At 54.1% G+C, this 13,067-nt stretch overlaps 5 protein-coding genes across 5 annotated transcripts; 2 read left to right on the forward strand and 3 right to left on the reverse strand.

The window, feature by feature from the left end:
* Window positions 1-1,467: 1,467 nt before the first annotated feature.
* On the reverse strand, window positions 1,468-3,003 carry E0L32_000381 (uncharacterized protein; the record flags this gene model as incomplete). Its single annotated transcript, XM_031138161.1, has 1 exon — window positions 1,468-3,003. One exon carries the CDS (start codon window positions 3,001-3,003, stop codon window positions 1,468-1,470), a length of 1,536 nt encoding a protein of 511 aa, XP_030997758.1.
* Window positions 3,004-8,462: 5,459 nt separating this feature from the next.
* E0L32_000382 (uncharacterized protein) lies at window positions 8,463-8,995 on the forward strand (the record flags this gene model as incomplete). The annotated part of the gene is made up of 2 exons (XM_031138172.1): window positions 8,463-8,751; window positions 8,814-8,995. 2 exons carry the CDS (start codon window positions 8,463-8,465, stop codon window positions 8,993-8,995), a joined length of 471 nt encoding a protein of 156 aa, XP_030997759.1.
* A 210-nt stretch (window positions 8,996-9,205) lies between these two features.
* Window positions 9,206-9,680, reverse strand: E0L32_000383 (uncharacterized protein; the record flags this gene model as incomplete). The annotated part of the gene is made up of 4 exons (XM_031138182.1): window positions 9,206-9,274; window positions 9,334-9,408; window positions 9,470-9,541; window positions 9,651-9,680. 4 exons carry the CDS (start codon window positions 9,678-9,680, stop codon window positions 9,206-9,208), a joined length of 246 nt encoding a protein of 81 aa, XP_030997760.1.
* Window positions 9,681-9,958: 278 nt separating this feature from the next.
* Window positions 9,959-11,513, forward strand: E0L32_000384 (uncharacterized protein; the record flags this gene model as incomplete). Its single annotated transcript, XM_031138193.1, has 2 exons — window positions 9,959-10,055; window positions 10,132-11,513. 2 exons carry the CDS (start codon window positions 9,959-9,961, stop codon window positions 11,511-11,513), a joined length of 1,479 nt encoding a protein of 492 aa, XP_030997761.1.
* Window positions 11,514-11,744: 231 nt separating this feature from the next.
* On the reverse strand, window positions 11,745-13,010 carry E0L32_000385 (uncharacterized protein; the record flags this gene model as incomplete). The annotated part of the gene is made up of 2 exons (XM_031138204.1): window positions 11,745-12,392; window positions 12,438-13,010. 2 exons carry the CDS (start codon window positions 13,008-13,010, stop codon window positions 11,745-11,747), a joined length of 1,221 nt encoding a protein of 406 aa, XP_030997762.1.
* Between the last annotated feature and the right edge of the window lie 57 nt (window positions 13,011-13,067).

A 13,067-nucleotide genomic window follows, 5' to 3' on the forward strand; every position in this document is an offset into this window, starting at 1 on the left:
CTTGGTACCTTTCCAAGTTCTCTACACGGCAACGAGACTTGTAGAAAGATCACAGCCGCAGCTCTTATGTTAGACACGGGGCGGCACGGAGCCTTGCTCCCAGTCTTCCTCCTCGCCTTGACACGGTTCTCCTTCGCCTACAACTTCTCTCGCGTCGCTGATGACAGCTCCTGGTTCGACTCGGGCAGGACCGACTTCAGTGATCACGCAGTGTTCGGCATCCCCGGCGAGGAGTTCAGTGCCGCGACGGCGCATCCCAATGCGACCGGCACCTTCCCGGTCACTGGGCCAGTGCTCGGCGGCGGCGGAGGCGGCGGCGGCGGCGGCAACTCGTCTTTCGAGCTCAAGATCGATGTCACGGCCGACGTATCGCTCATTAACGGTCAGTATGTCAGCTTCAACGACGCTGGCAAGACCACAGCCGTGAGCGTGCTCAGCTTCGGCGGCAAGTCTCTCGGCGAGGCTGATACCTCAGGGTGGACCATCTGCGCCCTGGTGTTTGCTGGCGTCGAGTGGAACAGGATGTTGGCTGCTCAAGCCGACGATGGCAGCTGCAGCCTAGCGTTTGGCAATGACCAGTGTGCCACTGACCTGGGAAAGGCTATCATGAAACTCTACCGATCTCGAAATAGCTGCAATACCGACGCGCCACCAATACCACCTAGCTGTCGTGATGCTCTCTTCGAACGCGGGGGAGATGTTGGATTCGCACTCTGGGGGAACAGTAGGTCACATTCTGTTGATGACCAGGCAGCGTGCCGTGGGAACACCCTCTTTCTGTGTCCCAGGCTGACCAAGTTCCACAGAATTTAGCTTGCGGCAGTTGAAGGAGGATGCACGGTTCCTCCTTTATGGCTCTACGCCAGCTCGAAAGGGACAGGACGGCCGCTTTGAAGAGGCAGTGGCCAATATCTGGCCAACCGTGCTGATATTCCGACATGAGGGCAGTGATTCTGGTGGGGAGACCGACTTCCACATTATGCGTTGCCTGAGAGCAAAGAATGTGACCGAGACAAGGACAGTGTCACCCTCCTCAACGCCCTTGGCATCTACAACTGCCTCTTCGCAAAAGAAGTCCATGGCTGGCACGATTGAAAGTTCAAAGGCCCTCGGCTGGATCTGGAAGACAGCCGGATTATGCGTCATAGCCCTATTCTACCTCTAATGTAGATACTGCCCTCCACGGTCAGACGATGCCGCCATGGAACCTCAAAGTCGAATGTAACACCATACTAGATAGTGCATGAAAGATGGTCCAGCAACCAGAGTTGCTCACTGGTGGCAACACTTCATATCGTGTTATGTACCCATCATACTATGGCCTCTACGCATGAAACATTCGACCCAGCAAGCTGCAGACATATAATGTGGCTTGTGACAGTCACGGGTTCGGTCAAGTTGCAGGAGGAATAACTATCAAATAGATGTATTGGGAACGCTGATTCATGATTCATCTAGTCTGATATCTCAGAATTCGGCTTCTGCCTTGACAGAAATTATCGTAGCTCGTAACCTCGTCATCAAAAGGGACTTGAGTACCATTACCATTTCCCCCGTGCTTCCCCTCCTCGCGTTGAGATGTGGCATTGAGCAGCCCATGACCTGAGCTTGTGAATCCTCGCTCGACACCTTCTCTATCGTCTCGCCAACCTCGTATAGCTGGCTAAGCAGCACACTAGATATGGCCTTCCTCTTCGCGTGGCCATCCAATACATACCCACCAATAGCAATCGGCACGTCTACATCCATCCCACCCATCTCTGACGTGCAGCTCTGCGGTGTTTCCTCAGACATCAGCTGTCCCACATCCACGTCTTGGTTCTGGTGCTGTTGATCAAGCTCCAGGTCGTCGCCCTCGTAGCCAGAGGACATATTCTCTCGAATGATGGGAATGCGTTGGAATGCATCAACTACACTGCTGCAGACGAGTAACAGTAGAATAGACAGGCTGCTGGTACTGTTGTCTGTGCTTGCACCGCCACAGGGGCATTTCAGGATCGTAGCAACGTTTTCCATGGCCGCGCGGCTTGCCCGAAGGACTACATCCGTGCTCCTCCGAGCAGCCGACAAGGGTACCCGACCTGCCATGTAGTCCGGGGCAGCGTTTCTTATAGGAGCACATGACGGGGCCTTGGGTACCTGCAAGCTCTCATATGTAGACATCGCAAGAGATGCACAGCTTTGGTATCCCTGGCATACATGCTGAGGTGCCTCCAGGGACAAGCTCGTGGTTGCTTGGTACGGTATCTCAGGTGGATGGTGCTTGGCGGTCGACACTCCACCGAATAGAGTGGCAGTCATGCTCGAGGGTGTGAGCATGGGATCAATGAATTGGAGGGTAGTTCCGTTGCTGCCGGCGGCGCTTTGGATGTCTGCCGGGAATTGGAAGTTTGTCCAGTGAAGTGGAAGGGCTGTTGCAGGTACATGGTGGCCTGGTGAGACGGGTTCTCCAGTCTGGTTGATCGAAGTGTCGTTCGGGATAACCCCCTGCTGGCCAGGATAGAGCGTGAGCTCGGGGTTACACCAAGCGAGTCTGCCGGCACTTCCGCAGGCGGAGCTCATACTCCCTGGCGTGGACATGTGTATGCCAACGTCTTCGCAGCATGATGCAGATGTAATCACGGGAGGATGCATCTCAGCTAAAGCTGGCAGATCTGCTGCCAGCTCACATTGCTCTGCTGCAAGTCCCAGGGTGTCAGTCTCATATAAATGGGTCGAAGAGAGATGGTGATCCTGTTGGTCCGGAGTTGAAGGCCCAGGCGGGGTGAGAAGGGATGATGACGACGACTGCTTTGTGCTTCCGGCCGACTTCTCGGGGTATAACAGCCTGGCTTTGCCTCTCCTTGCTAAGCTGTAGTGGCATTCAATCCCATTTCGAATGCATCTCTGGCACTCCGGCTTGGCTCGGTTGCACTTCACTTTGGACTGTGCACAGTTATCACAACTGTCCTTGTATTTTGCTGGTTTTGGCTGTTGCGTCTTTGCTGCGGGGGCTGATCTCATCTTTGTCATCTCTGTCTCGGGAAGTCGCAGGAATCGTAGAAGTCCAGTAGTCTGTAGATGAACCTGAAAGGCCGAGAAGGTGTAAAGTCCGAAAGATTGGGGATGAATGCAGTTAAAAAGGTTGAAGAGAGCGACGGCCGCTCACGTCGCGATCTCTCTCCATACGCCACATACGGAACCGGAGCTGAAAGCTTGGGGAAACACCTGGGACATACACGCAAGTGGAGATCCTGGGAGAAACGAGAAAATGTTATTTGTTCAAGTGAGCCCATGAACCGTTGTCAGATCTCAGCTCCGCTCGAAGAGGAGACGACTGCCTCACCGAGCGCCAAGGGGCACGCTTATCGCCCAATGGGTCTGAGACCATTCTACACGTTTAGCTGGGTGTCCACTGGAAGGAGGGTTATGCCGTGTGCATCATCCGCAACCGGCGCTCCGGGGAGAAAACAGCGGTTGCATGCTGGCCAGACTGGGTATTAGTCCGCAAGCACTCACGTATCTTGTCGCTTGGGGGTCGTAAATACGATAGCCGATGAGGTTGCTGTCAATCACGCAATTTTTCCCATCTAAGTAGGCCAGCTTCCTATCACCGGGCCAATGTTGGAGGCGATCTTCAAGCGGATATTTCTGCAGCCCACGGCCCAACTTCAGGTCGCGTATGCATATGTGCAACGAGCAAAAAGAGTAACTGCATTCAATACGTAGGCTCGAAGATGGCCTACCGGCAGCCAGCCACAAACAGAAGTGTCCGTTGACCTAGACAACAGCAGTGGATCGCTGAGACGGCAGCGAGGGAGGGTGAGACCAGACCGGATCCACGAATCTGTACTTCTCTAGACACTGGGAGGTAGATCAGTCTCCTGCCGCCACACGTTATTGAATCACAGTCCAGGTACATCCTCTATCTGCAGGAGCAGATCTCGGAGGACATCTTGCCAATAGGAGACTTTGCCGGTTCTTGGCTCGCGGCTGTGGCGTGGCCGTTTCCAACCCGTCCGTACGAAGGTCAGCCGCAGAGTAAGCAGTGCACACACAATGCTACCTAAAACGAGGGCAATGCATTCCAGGAGAGAAAGAACATTGATTGATAACAGATTTTTCCGTTCTTGAGATGGAGTTGACTGATCTGATCCTTTTGACTTCGGCAATCTCAAGGGCTAATTTTGTTCCGTTTCTACAGCGAAGTCAGGCAAAAGGCCCCGCGTGCGGTAAGCCAAGTCTGACGTCAGGCGAAGGTGGCCAGTAGCGAGCTGCTCAGATTCGCTATCTCGTGAAACATGCAGCTTCTCGCATTAGGTCTAACACTGGAAGTGGGTGGTGGCGGGAATAGTTTGGCTGGTAAGAGTCGGTGAAATACTCCATGCAAAGGGATTGGACTCGGTTGGTCTGCAGAAGGTCGGATAGGTTCAGCCACCATTTTGTCTGTCTCGGTTACCCCATCAGTGTTACCAACCCCCTGTCGTAAGCCAAGCATCATGGCTGAAGAAAGCGATCATAGAACGGTTGTAAAGCCGTCTACTCTGGCTCTCATGCCATCGTCGTATGTCGAGGCCGGTCCGGTCCAAATATGAGGTCAAGAAAGGGCTGACCACAGTCCAAATATAAACCGAACAAGATCCCGTCCTGGGTTTGCCATCAGATGGAAGAATATGACCCGGCCTTACTGGTGTTGCATCCAACAGCGCATCTGGTCACTGCAGATTCGTACAGCACAGACGCTAGACAAGGCGGCAGGGGTTTCCCGTGCTGACGTGCAGGTTATCATTGGCTTGTTTTCCCACTGCTGCGCGTGCATACCCAGGGTGCGGAGGGACGGAACTCGCCGACTTACCATCCCTCCAGCCTTAGAAAAAAAGGCTTCACAGAATCAGTGGTTGGGAATCATACCCAGAAGTCGGGCCCGAACTGGGGCTGCTTGGCCTCAGCATGAGTTTGGTATCTTGCATGGGCCCGATCGGCTTGTCTCAAGAGCAATGCTACACAGAGACGGATATTGATCGGCCCCGATGCACCACCTCAGGTGTGCTCAGCTTGCTTTTTGAGCATTTTATTACGTGGTCTCATGCTGATCATCATACAACCATCTCTTTCACACGTAGTATGTATCTGTCGGCCGTGTGTGTGGACGTCCGATACTTGATTCAAGTTTGATAACGAGGTAATGACAGCGGTAACTTTGAGCATTTCTAACCAGAAAAGAAAGGTGGACAATCGTGACAGGGGTCATTGTCGACCTCGTATTACAGTCAGCCAAGTGACCTTTGTCCTCAAGTTTTATTATATCACCCTTGGATGGTTCCCGGGAGCTTGTTTCCAAGATAGGAATATCATACATGTATAAAATAGTCAAACAGCTACATTATTTCTATTCCCCTTCATCCTACATTCTATCGTTCTCTATATCGCCTCCGTCCCATTGACTCCTTCGAGCAAGCGGTGCGTGAATATCTTGATATCACCCAGATTTTAGTATGTATTTCATGGCAACAGATCGTATCATATGAAGAACGGCCGCCTGGGCCTTGTGTATGGCTATGATATCTGTCCCTCAGAACAGTGTGATGCCGACCGTTCCCACTGATTTATTTCTGGCTTGTATATCTCTGGCAGCTTCGCGCCATGTCTCTCTTGCCAATGCTTGGAACCTGAGGGTGTTTCTCCTAGGCATCTTGGTGCATGATCCGGAAAACTTGTATTAATCGTCAATGCCAAGACAAAGCTCAAGATCAATGGAATGATTCCGCACTGAGACAACGACATGTGTGAATCCATCCATTGGGGCGACCAAGTCCATGTGACCACGCATAAAAATCCCGCGGCGGCTCGGCGAGATCGCCGAGACGCTACGAAGTACGTGGCCCTCTTGTGTAACGGTGGCTTGGCGATCTCAGAGAGATTGACATTGAAGATATTTCCCTAATCCTGACGAAGAGGGTTGAGGTCAAAAGTGTGACGACATCTGGATGTCGAGTTCCAGGACACCTTCATCGTTGAAGAAGGGCCATCTGTATTGAAACAGATCGGGACGCTGCATCATGCAGCGGGCCATTTTAGGAACGAGAGGTCTCCATTTGTTTTCCGATATGCAATTCTAGGCCCAAGCCACGAGCGGAGGGCCTTCGGCCGTGTTAGCACTATGTGCCTGCCGGATCTCAGGGCGCACGCCTCGTGACCACTGATCTGTTCTGATTTGAGACATTCGAAGCTGAGAACTGTCGATTTCCCGCGCCCAGCTGCGCTGTGATGGTGCAAGATCCCATCCGCAGGCGTCGAACCGAGACCAATCACTTCATTGTGATCTACTACCCATCCCGATCAACTATCCGGTATGCTTTCCGATGGGAGTTGTACCCGCGTCTACAGGGACGCCCCATGGAGCCCGATTACTAGCAGCTTAGAATCGTCATCTCTTGCCAATGCGATCGAGCCTCTTGCTCTTTTCTTGGTAGGTGTTGATCTACCTACCACAGCTTCTTGATAAGCCTCCTGTAAGAGCCACAGGCTAGGAGACTTGAAGTGACGGACGCCAGGACGTCATAAGTACGAAAAGACGATTTTTCCTACATTACCTAATACTTTCAGAGGTGGATATTTTACTATTCATTTGATTCGACGTTTTCAGACTAATTTTGGTTGCCAGAAACTTGATATCTTCATGAACACTCCAGAGAGGCTACGATACGTCTTGGCTGCCCGAGCTCTTCCGTGGTGAACCGACGGCCACTTGGCCATATCAATAAGCCTTGGTACCCTCAGGTCTCTTCTCGCAGCCTGTGGTGTAGTACTCGGTGATTGTTGGTATGGTGCACGCCTTGGGGTTGCAAGCCGGCGGGCATGTCCGGATCGTGGTCGTAGTTGTTGTCGGACAGCAGTCGGTCCTACGTGGTATGTCAGTCACATCAATCACTAGCTGGCCCATCCACTCTTCTTATCGGGCCTTTCCTTATCCCCCTCTATTCGGGATCTTCAACTCACTTGCACGGTACGTCAGAAGTCGTCACTCTTAAATATAAAGGGCACATGACGTCCGAGTCTTGAGTGCATCTGCACTCCTCTGGAGGATAAAGACAGACTGTCAGCCGCTGGCTTGCCCTGACTGATTGAAAGCGTCTATTCCGTGTATCACGAACCTGCTTGAGTGTACTGGGTATACGTGTAGCACGAGTGCGTGTGGGTGACGCCAAAGGGGTTCTCGGCGTTCTTTATCTCGGTCGTACAGTGTGCCGGCTGTTTGGGTGTGGGCGTGGAAAGGACGACCGTCGTGAGTGAGGGCGGCCGAATAGACCGGGTTCTCGCGACTTCTGCATTGCTGCAAGAAAGCAAAGGGCTGTGAGTCAATTTCGTGCGATCCAAAGAGCGAACTCAACAGTATCTTACCAGCAGGTAAATGTAACGATAGCAAGTAAAGTGGACGTGAAGTAATGCATTGCGGATCTGGACAGTACAAGTCTCAGGATTCTACTTTGTTCAATGATCGAGATAGGGATCTTTGTTCAGGACAATTGCTCCGTTTTAATAGGTTCTCGGGCAGCACCAGCCTTCCGGATTCAAGAGTCTTACGCAGTAGTCCTGATCAGGAGATCTAAGCTGAATCACTTGGCAGCAGGGCGACTCATCATGGAATGTTGCCATGGCGGAGTACACCCCAGGGATGAAAGACATTCGAGGGCAGCTCAGTGTTGCACCGTTGTAAATTGCCCAATAGATTAAATGGACATTCGGGAATATGAGCGGCTGGTTAGGCGAACAAAAAAAGACGAAAATAGATTTTCCAAACTCCCGGTACCAGAGCTAGAGGGTAGGGCCCCTCTGTGAACTTGACGGCTATAAAAATATGCAAAGAAAAGAAAAGGAAGGATTCCTTGGGTGAAGGCCCCAGCCGGCTAATTGCATGCTTGGCGATATTCTCGTGATGTTCGGAGCTGGTAGCCAAGACTTTGAACCTGCGATCTGCATTCTTGTGATGTCGAGGACTGAAAACGCAAAGGACAGAACGCCTTGGCAGGGATGAAAAGAAGAGACAAGGGTCTCTACCATAACGGAGTTCAGCGCAAGGAATTGTCTCTCACTTCTGATCCTGTAAGCCTTCCACCTCCAGAGCGGATACTGTCAAGCACATCGTCCCGTAGGAGATAATTCTCCTTGGGTGTCTCGCTTCGCGACTTAGTCAGACAGGTGATCTCGTATGCCCCCTGTCTGGGCAGTTATTCCGCTTGTCGCCGGAACTCGATCGCGGCGGACATGAAGGCGTAGCGTAAACCGGAGCCGGGCGGATTCGGGAGTGCGGGGCAGACTCCAAAAGATGCGCCGAGGCTACCAGAGATGACACACACACAACTACCTCGACCAACACCGTCACAACAACTCTACCGCAGCCCGCAAAATACGGCGCCAATTAGCTAACAGGACCCCGAGGGAGATCACACCTTCGGAAAGTAGTCCACCAGCAATAGAGAATCATGGCTACGGAACAAGCACCAGCGGCCCAGTGGTGGGATGCTTTCCCCGCGCCTCGAGCCAGCTGCCCAAGCATCGAAGCCGGCGAGGTGAAGCAGATGCTCGAGCGACTTGAGCAAGAGCCTTCCGCCAAGCGTGATTTCCTGCTAGTAGATGTGCGTCGGACGGACTGGGAGGGCGGCACCATCAAGTCGTCCATCAACTTCCCCGCGCAGACGCTGTACCAGACCCGGCAGATCATCTATGATTTGTGCGTGCAGGCGGGCATCACCAAGATCATTTTCTACTGTGGTGAGTGATCCCGACGGTGAGGAGAACAGAAAGAATCCGGCATGCTAAAAGCGTGACCCCAGGTTCATCCAGCGGACGCGGTCCGCGGTCCGCCAACTGGATGCAGGACTACATCAACGAGCGAGGCGACGAAGGCCGGCTCCAGTCGCTGATCCTCAAAGGCGGTGTCAAAGGCTGGGTCAAGGCTTATGGTGCATCGCTGATGGATTTCTGGGAACCGACGTATTGGGAGCAATTCAAATAGACGCAAATTTTGGTATCTGGCCGAGCGAGTTTGGCCGGCCTGCCTACGTGGACTAATCCGCCACGTCTCTTTTGACCCTGTATCCGATTTCAACGCCGGTCTCCATGTATCACGCTGACAATGTTCCATGCCCGATCATTATCGAAAAAGCTTTGCAATGATAGCACTCCCCATCCAAATCTCCTGCACCTCATCCCTTCAACTGCCGCTTCACCTCCTGTCGTCACCGCCGATCCTCTCGAGCGCCTCTAGCATGACAACAGAGTTGCCTCGAATGACCTGCAAAGGGAGAAGTTAATACCGATCGATACAGACATCCCTCCCCCAATGGTACCTACGATCATGCCAATCTTGACCTTCTCGCCGTTGGCTTTCTCCTCCACTGCGTCATCCAGGACAATGTTTAGGAAGACCTAGAAGGCCACGCGTCAGTACTGCGACAACTGTAGAACGAAGGGAAAGATTTTAACTCACATCGTAACCACGCAGCAGGCCGATGACCTTCCGGCTGCCGTTCAGCTGGACGAACAGTCGCTTATCGAGGTACTGTTTGGGTCAAGATTAGCGATCCCAGGCTAAACCGAGGGACATGTGCCGGCCACAGGGTGCTTCGAAGCCAGTGTCATTTGGGAACGACATCTTCGATTGCGCATACCTTCTTGAGCTCGGGTTGTGCGGGCGCCATCTTGTCGTGTGGTGATGGAATTCCTCAGGTTGGTCCGTTCAGGCTCAAGATGCGACGCGCGACAGTTGAAGCTCGAAGCTTGCGATGGATGGGGAAATTTTAGGTCACGTGTCGATAAGATAAGTCGCAATAGTTGCTGGCCTGGGCCGAGTCTTCATCGAGTTATCTCGAGACAGCACGACACCAAGACACTCCGAAGGCAAACTCAATATTTCGAAGCATAACATTGAAGTCTTTGAGGCGAGCTCTGCCTTCCTCGAGGCGAATACTACGCGACAATGTCTTTTGCTTCGAAGCGCAAGCCGCGCATTATCCAGACGTTCGAAGACGACAATCCAGACCAAGCCAGCGGGTCTTCAGACAAATCCAAAGATGGTATGTAAACATTCCCCCAGGCGTCAAAATTTGCTTTGCTGATATGGACAAGCCAGCTAATATGCAATCTCCGTAGCCTCAAGCCAAGATGCACCATCAATACCGCTGAAATTTGGCAAACGCCCCCTTAAATCATCCTCCCTCCGTCGCAGCATCAACGTCAACGACGACCAAGACACCGAGTCCGGCGGCACACCCACCCCAGCACCCAGCACAACAAAGAACGGCGATGACGGCGATGGCCCGGTGGTCGTGCGGCCAATGCTTGGTCGTTCGGGATCAACAAAGCTGAAGAAGCGCGCATCCTCGTCGCGCCTCTCCTTCGGGCCCAGCGCCGAGGCGCCTGCGGACGACGGCGATGGCGGGGCGGCCCTGTCCACGCCCAAGAAGAGCTCGCTGGGGCAGAAGGCCGTGGAGAACAGTGCATTCAAGAAGTCAATATCGCGGCAGAGGCTACCGATCAGGGATGCGGACGAGGACCGGCCGCGGTATAGCAAGGAGTACCTCGACGAGCTGCAGAGCTCGACGCCCAACACCCCGCAAAACCTAGCGTCGCTGCGGATAGCCGATGAGGACGAGATGGACCTGGACCCCTCCGAGCTCGAGGGCGCAATGGTGGTCGAGTCGACTGAGCTTGCGCCGGCTAACGCCGCTGGGAGCTCGGCACCGCACATCCTGACCGAGGCAGAAATCAGGGAAAAGAAGGAGCGGAGGGCGAGATTAGCGCGGGAACAGGACTACATGCCGCTAGACGGCTCCGACGACGAGGCGAACAGGAGCTACATCTCGTTGCTACCGGGGAAGAAGAAGGACGAGACGAGGCTCGTCCGCGAAGACGAGGACCTCGGCGAGGGATTCGACGAGTTCGTAGAGGACGAGGGTCTCTCGCTGGGTAGGAAAGCCGAGCGCGAAGCCCGCAAGCGGCGCAAGGCCGAGATGGCCGAGCTCATCAACGCGGCCGAGGACGGCGAGGACCAGGACAGCGACGACTCAGAAGCGGAGCGCAGGGCAGCGTACGAAGCGGCGCAGACGAGGGCGGGCATGGACGGCCTGACGAAGGCGGCAGCGCAGAACGGCGACGGCGACGGCCTCGGCAGCACGGGCCCCGTCATGATACCCAAGATGAAGCCGCTGCCGGAGCTGGCCGACTGCCTCGCGCGCATGCAGAGCATCGTCCAGGGGCTCGAGGACGAGGTCACCAAGAAGCGCAAGAAGATGGCCGAGCTGGAGCGGGAGAAGCAGGAGATTCTCGACCGCGAGAAGGAAGTGCAGGACATCCTGGACAAGGCCGGGCAGAAGTACCAGTCTGTCATGGGCAGTGCGGATGCTGTCAAGCTGGCCACGCAGTCGCCGCTGAGAGCGATCCCGCCTGGGCTGGCTGGTGATATCCCCGTGGAGCGCGGCCTGGAGAGCCTGGGGACGACGCCGACTAAGCGGCCCGAGGTGGATGAGTTGTAGAGATGCAGAGTCATCCAAGCCATAGATATAAGATACCCAAATGAACACTCGTACAATCAGACCAAAGCCAAGGCATGTTTTCAAAAGTGAAACAGTATATTTGATTACTCGTGGTAATAAAGGCTCTCTATATGTACCCCGAGATGAAAAGCCAAGCCCAATGCAGACGCCGTAATATCAATACACCGCTCAATACAACAAGTAATTACACCGTCTCTCCCACACGAATCTTTACTTGTTCCTGCTCACTCCGGCACCAATCACGCCTGGTAGCTTCTCCTCTCCCACGTTGAAGAGCATGCTGATCGTGAAGGTGATGACGCCCACAAAGGCGATGGTGAAGCCGGCAAACATGAAGAAGGGGACGCTGACGTCCTTCTTCTGGCAGATGTTGCCGCCCCAGTGCGTCGTCTTGCGGCCCTTGCTGACCTTGCCGTCGTTGTGCTCCTCTGTAGCAAGGCACTTGCAAACCCAGCAGGCAGCCGCGCCGTCGGCACGCTTCTCGGAAGCATCGCCTCGAGAGTACTTGTCAACACACTTTCCGTGACCGCTGCAGCTGTTGGTCTGCGTGTCGCACGAGTTGAAGGACTGGAAGCAGGCCGGGATGTGGCCCTTTGGCGCGGCCGCCCAGACCTGCGCCCCGAGCTTCTCGCCGGGCGTGACGGCCTGGGTCGACTCCTCTGGGGTGTCCTCGGCGATCACGGTCTCGGCGTCGCGCAAGGCACGTCGGTGGAGGATGGGGTTCGAGCTCCACTGCTTCACCGAGGAGGAGCGGCTGGACTCGGGCATCATGACGAGCATGGCCTCCATGTCACCGTTATTGGCGAGCTTGAAGAGACTCGGGATGTTCTCGACGAGGGTGTCAAGGTCTGAGGGGGACTTTACAAGGTGTCAGCAAGCCATCCTTCTTTTGAATTACCTTACTGTTAATGAAAAGAGCAAACCGACCTTCTTCAAGTCGTACTTCTCGACGAAGACATTGTTGTCCCAGCATGTCGGCGCATAGGGGTTGAAAGCGGCCTCAAGCTTGCAACCACTCGGCTTGACACCAGCAGCGACGAGATCTTGCTCGAACAGATACGAGTTGGCGGAAGCTGATGGTGGCTTGTCCACCACAAAGGTTCTCCCCCTCTTATGTGATCGTATCGAATTCTCAAAGTCCTCAAGCTCCTTCTTGCCGAGTCCTTCAATCATAAGGACAAGCTGTGCGGGTTCGCTAGAGGGCGTCTGGCTGAACAGGGAGGCTGTCGTCTTGCCAAGCTCGTTGATGTACGAGATGGCTTCCTCTTGGTCCTTGCCATCTGGAATCTCTCGCAGGAAGCCGCTCTGGTTGGCACCTAGCCTCTGCAGCAGTATTTGTCGAGTGGTCTGTCGTGATATGCTGGGTGCACTGTTGCTCTGTGATTGTTTGCGAATGAGGTAGACTTGTGCGGGTTCGTATGCGGCCAGAGCAACGCTCGTGAGCGCCGTTAGCGCCAGGCCTACCTGGAGCTTCATGATGGCAAAGAGTTGCCGAAGCAGAAGCTGTTTGGCGGATAGATGGTGATGGTGAAG

This window comes from Thyridium curvatum (genome assembly GCF_004353045.1).
Source record: "Thyridium curvatum strain D216 chromosome Unknown NODE_1_length_1224711_cov_81.814160, whole genome shotgun sequence".
In the NCBI taxonomy this organism is placed as follows: domain Eukaryota; kingdom Fungi; phylum Ascomycota; class Sordariomycetes; order Thyridiales; family Thyridiaceae; genus Thyridium; species Thyridium curvatum.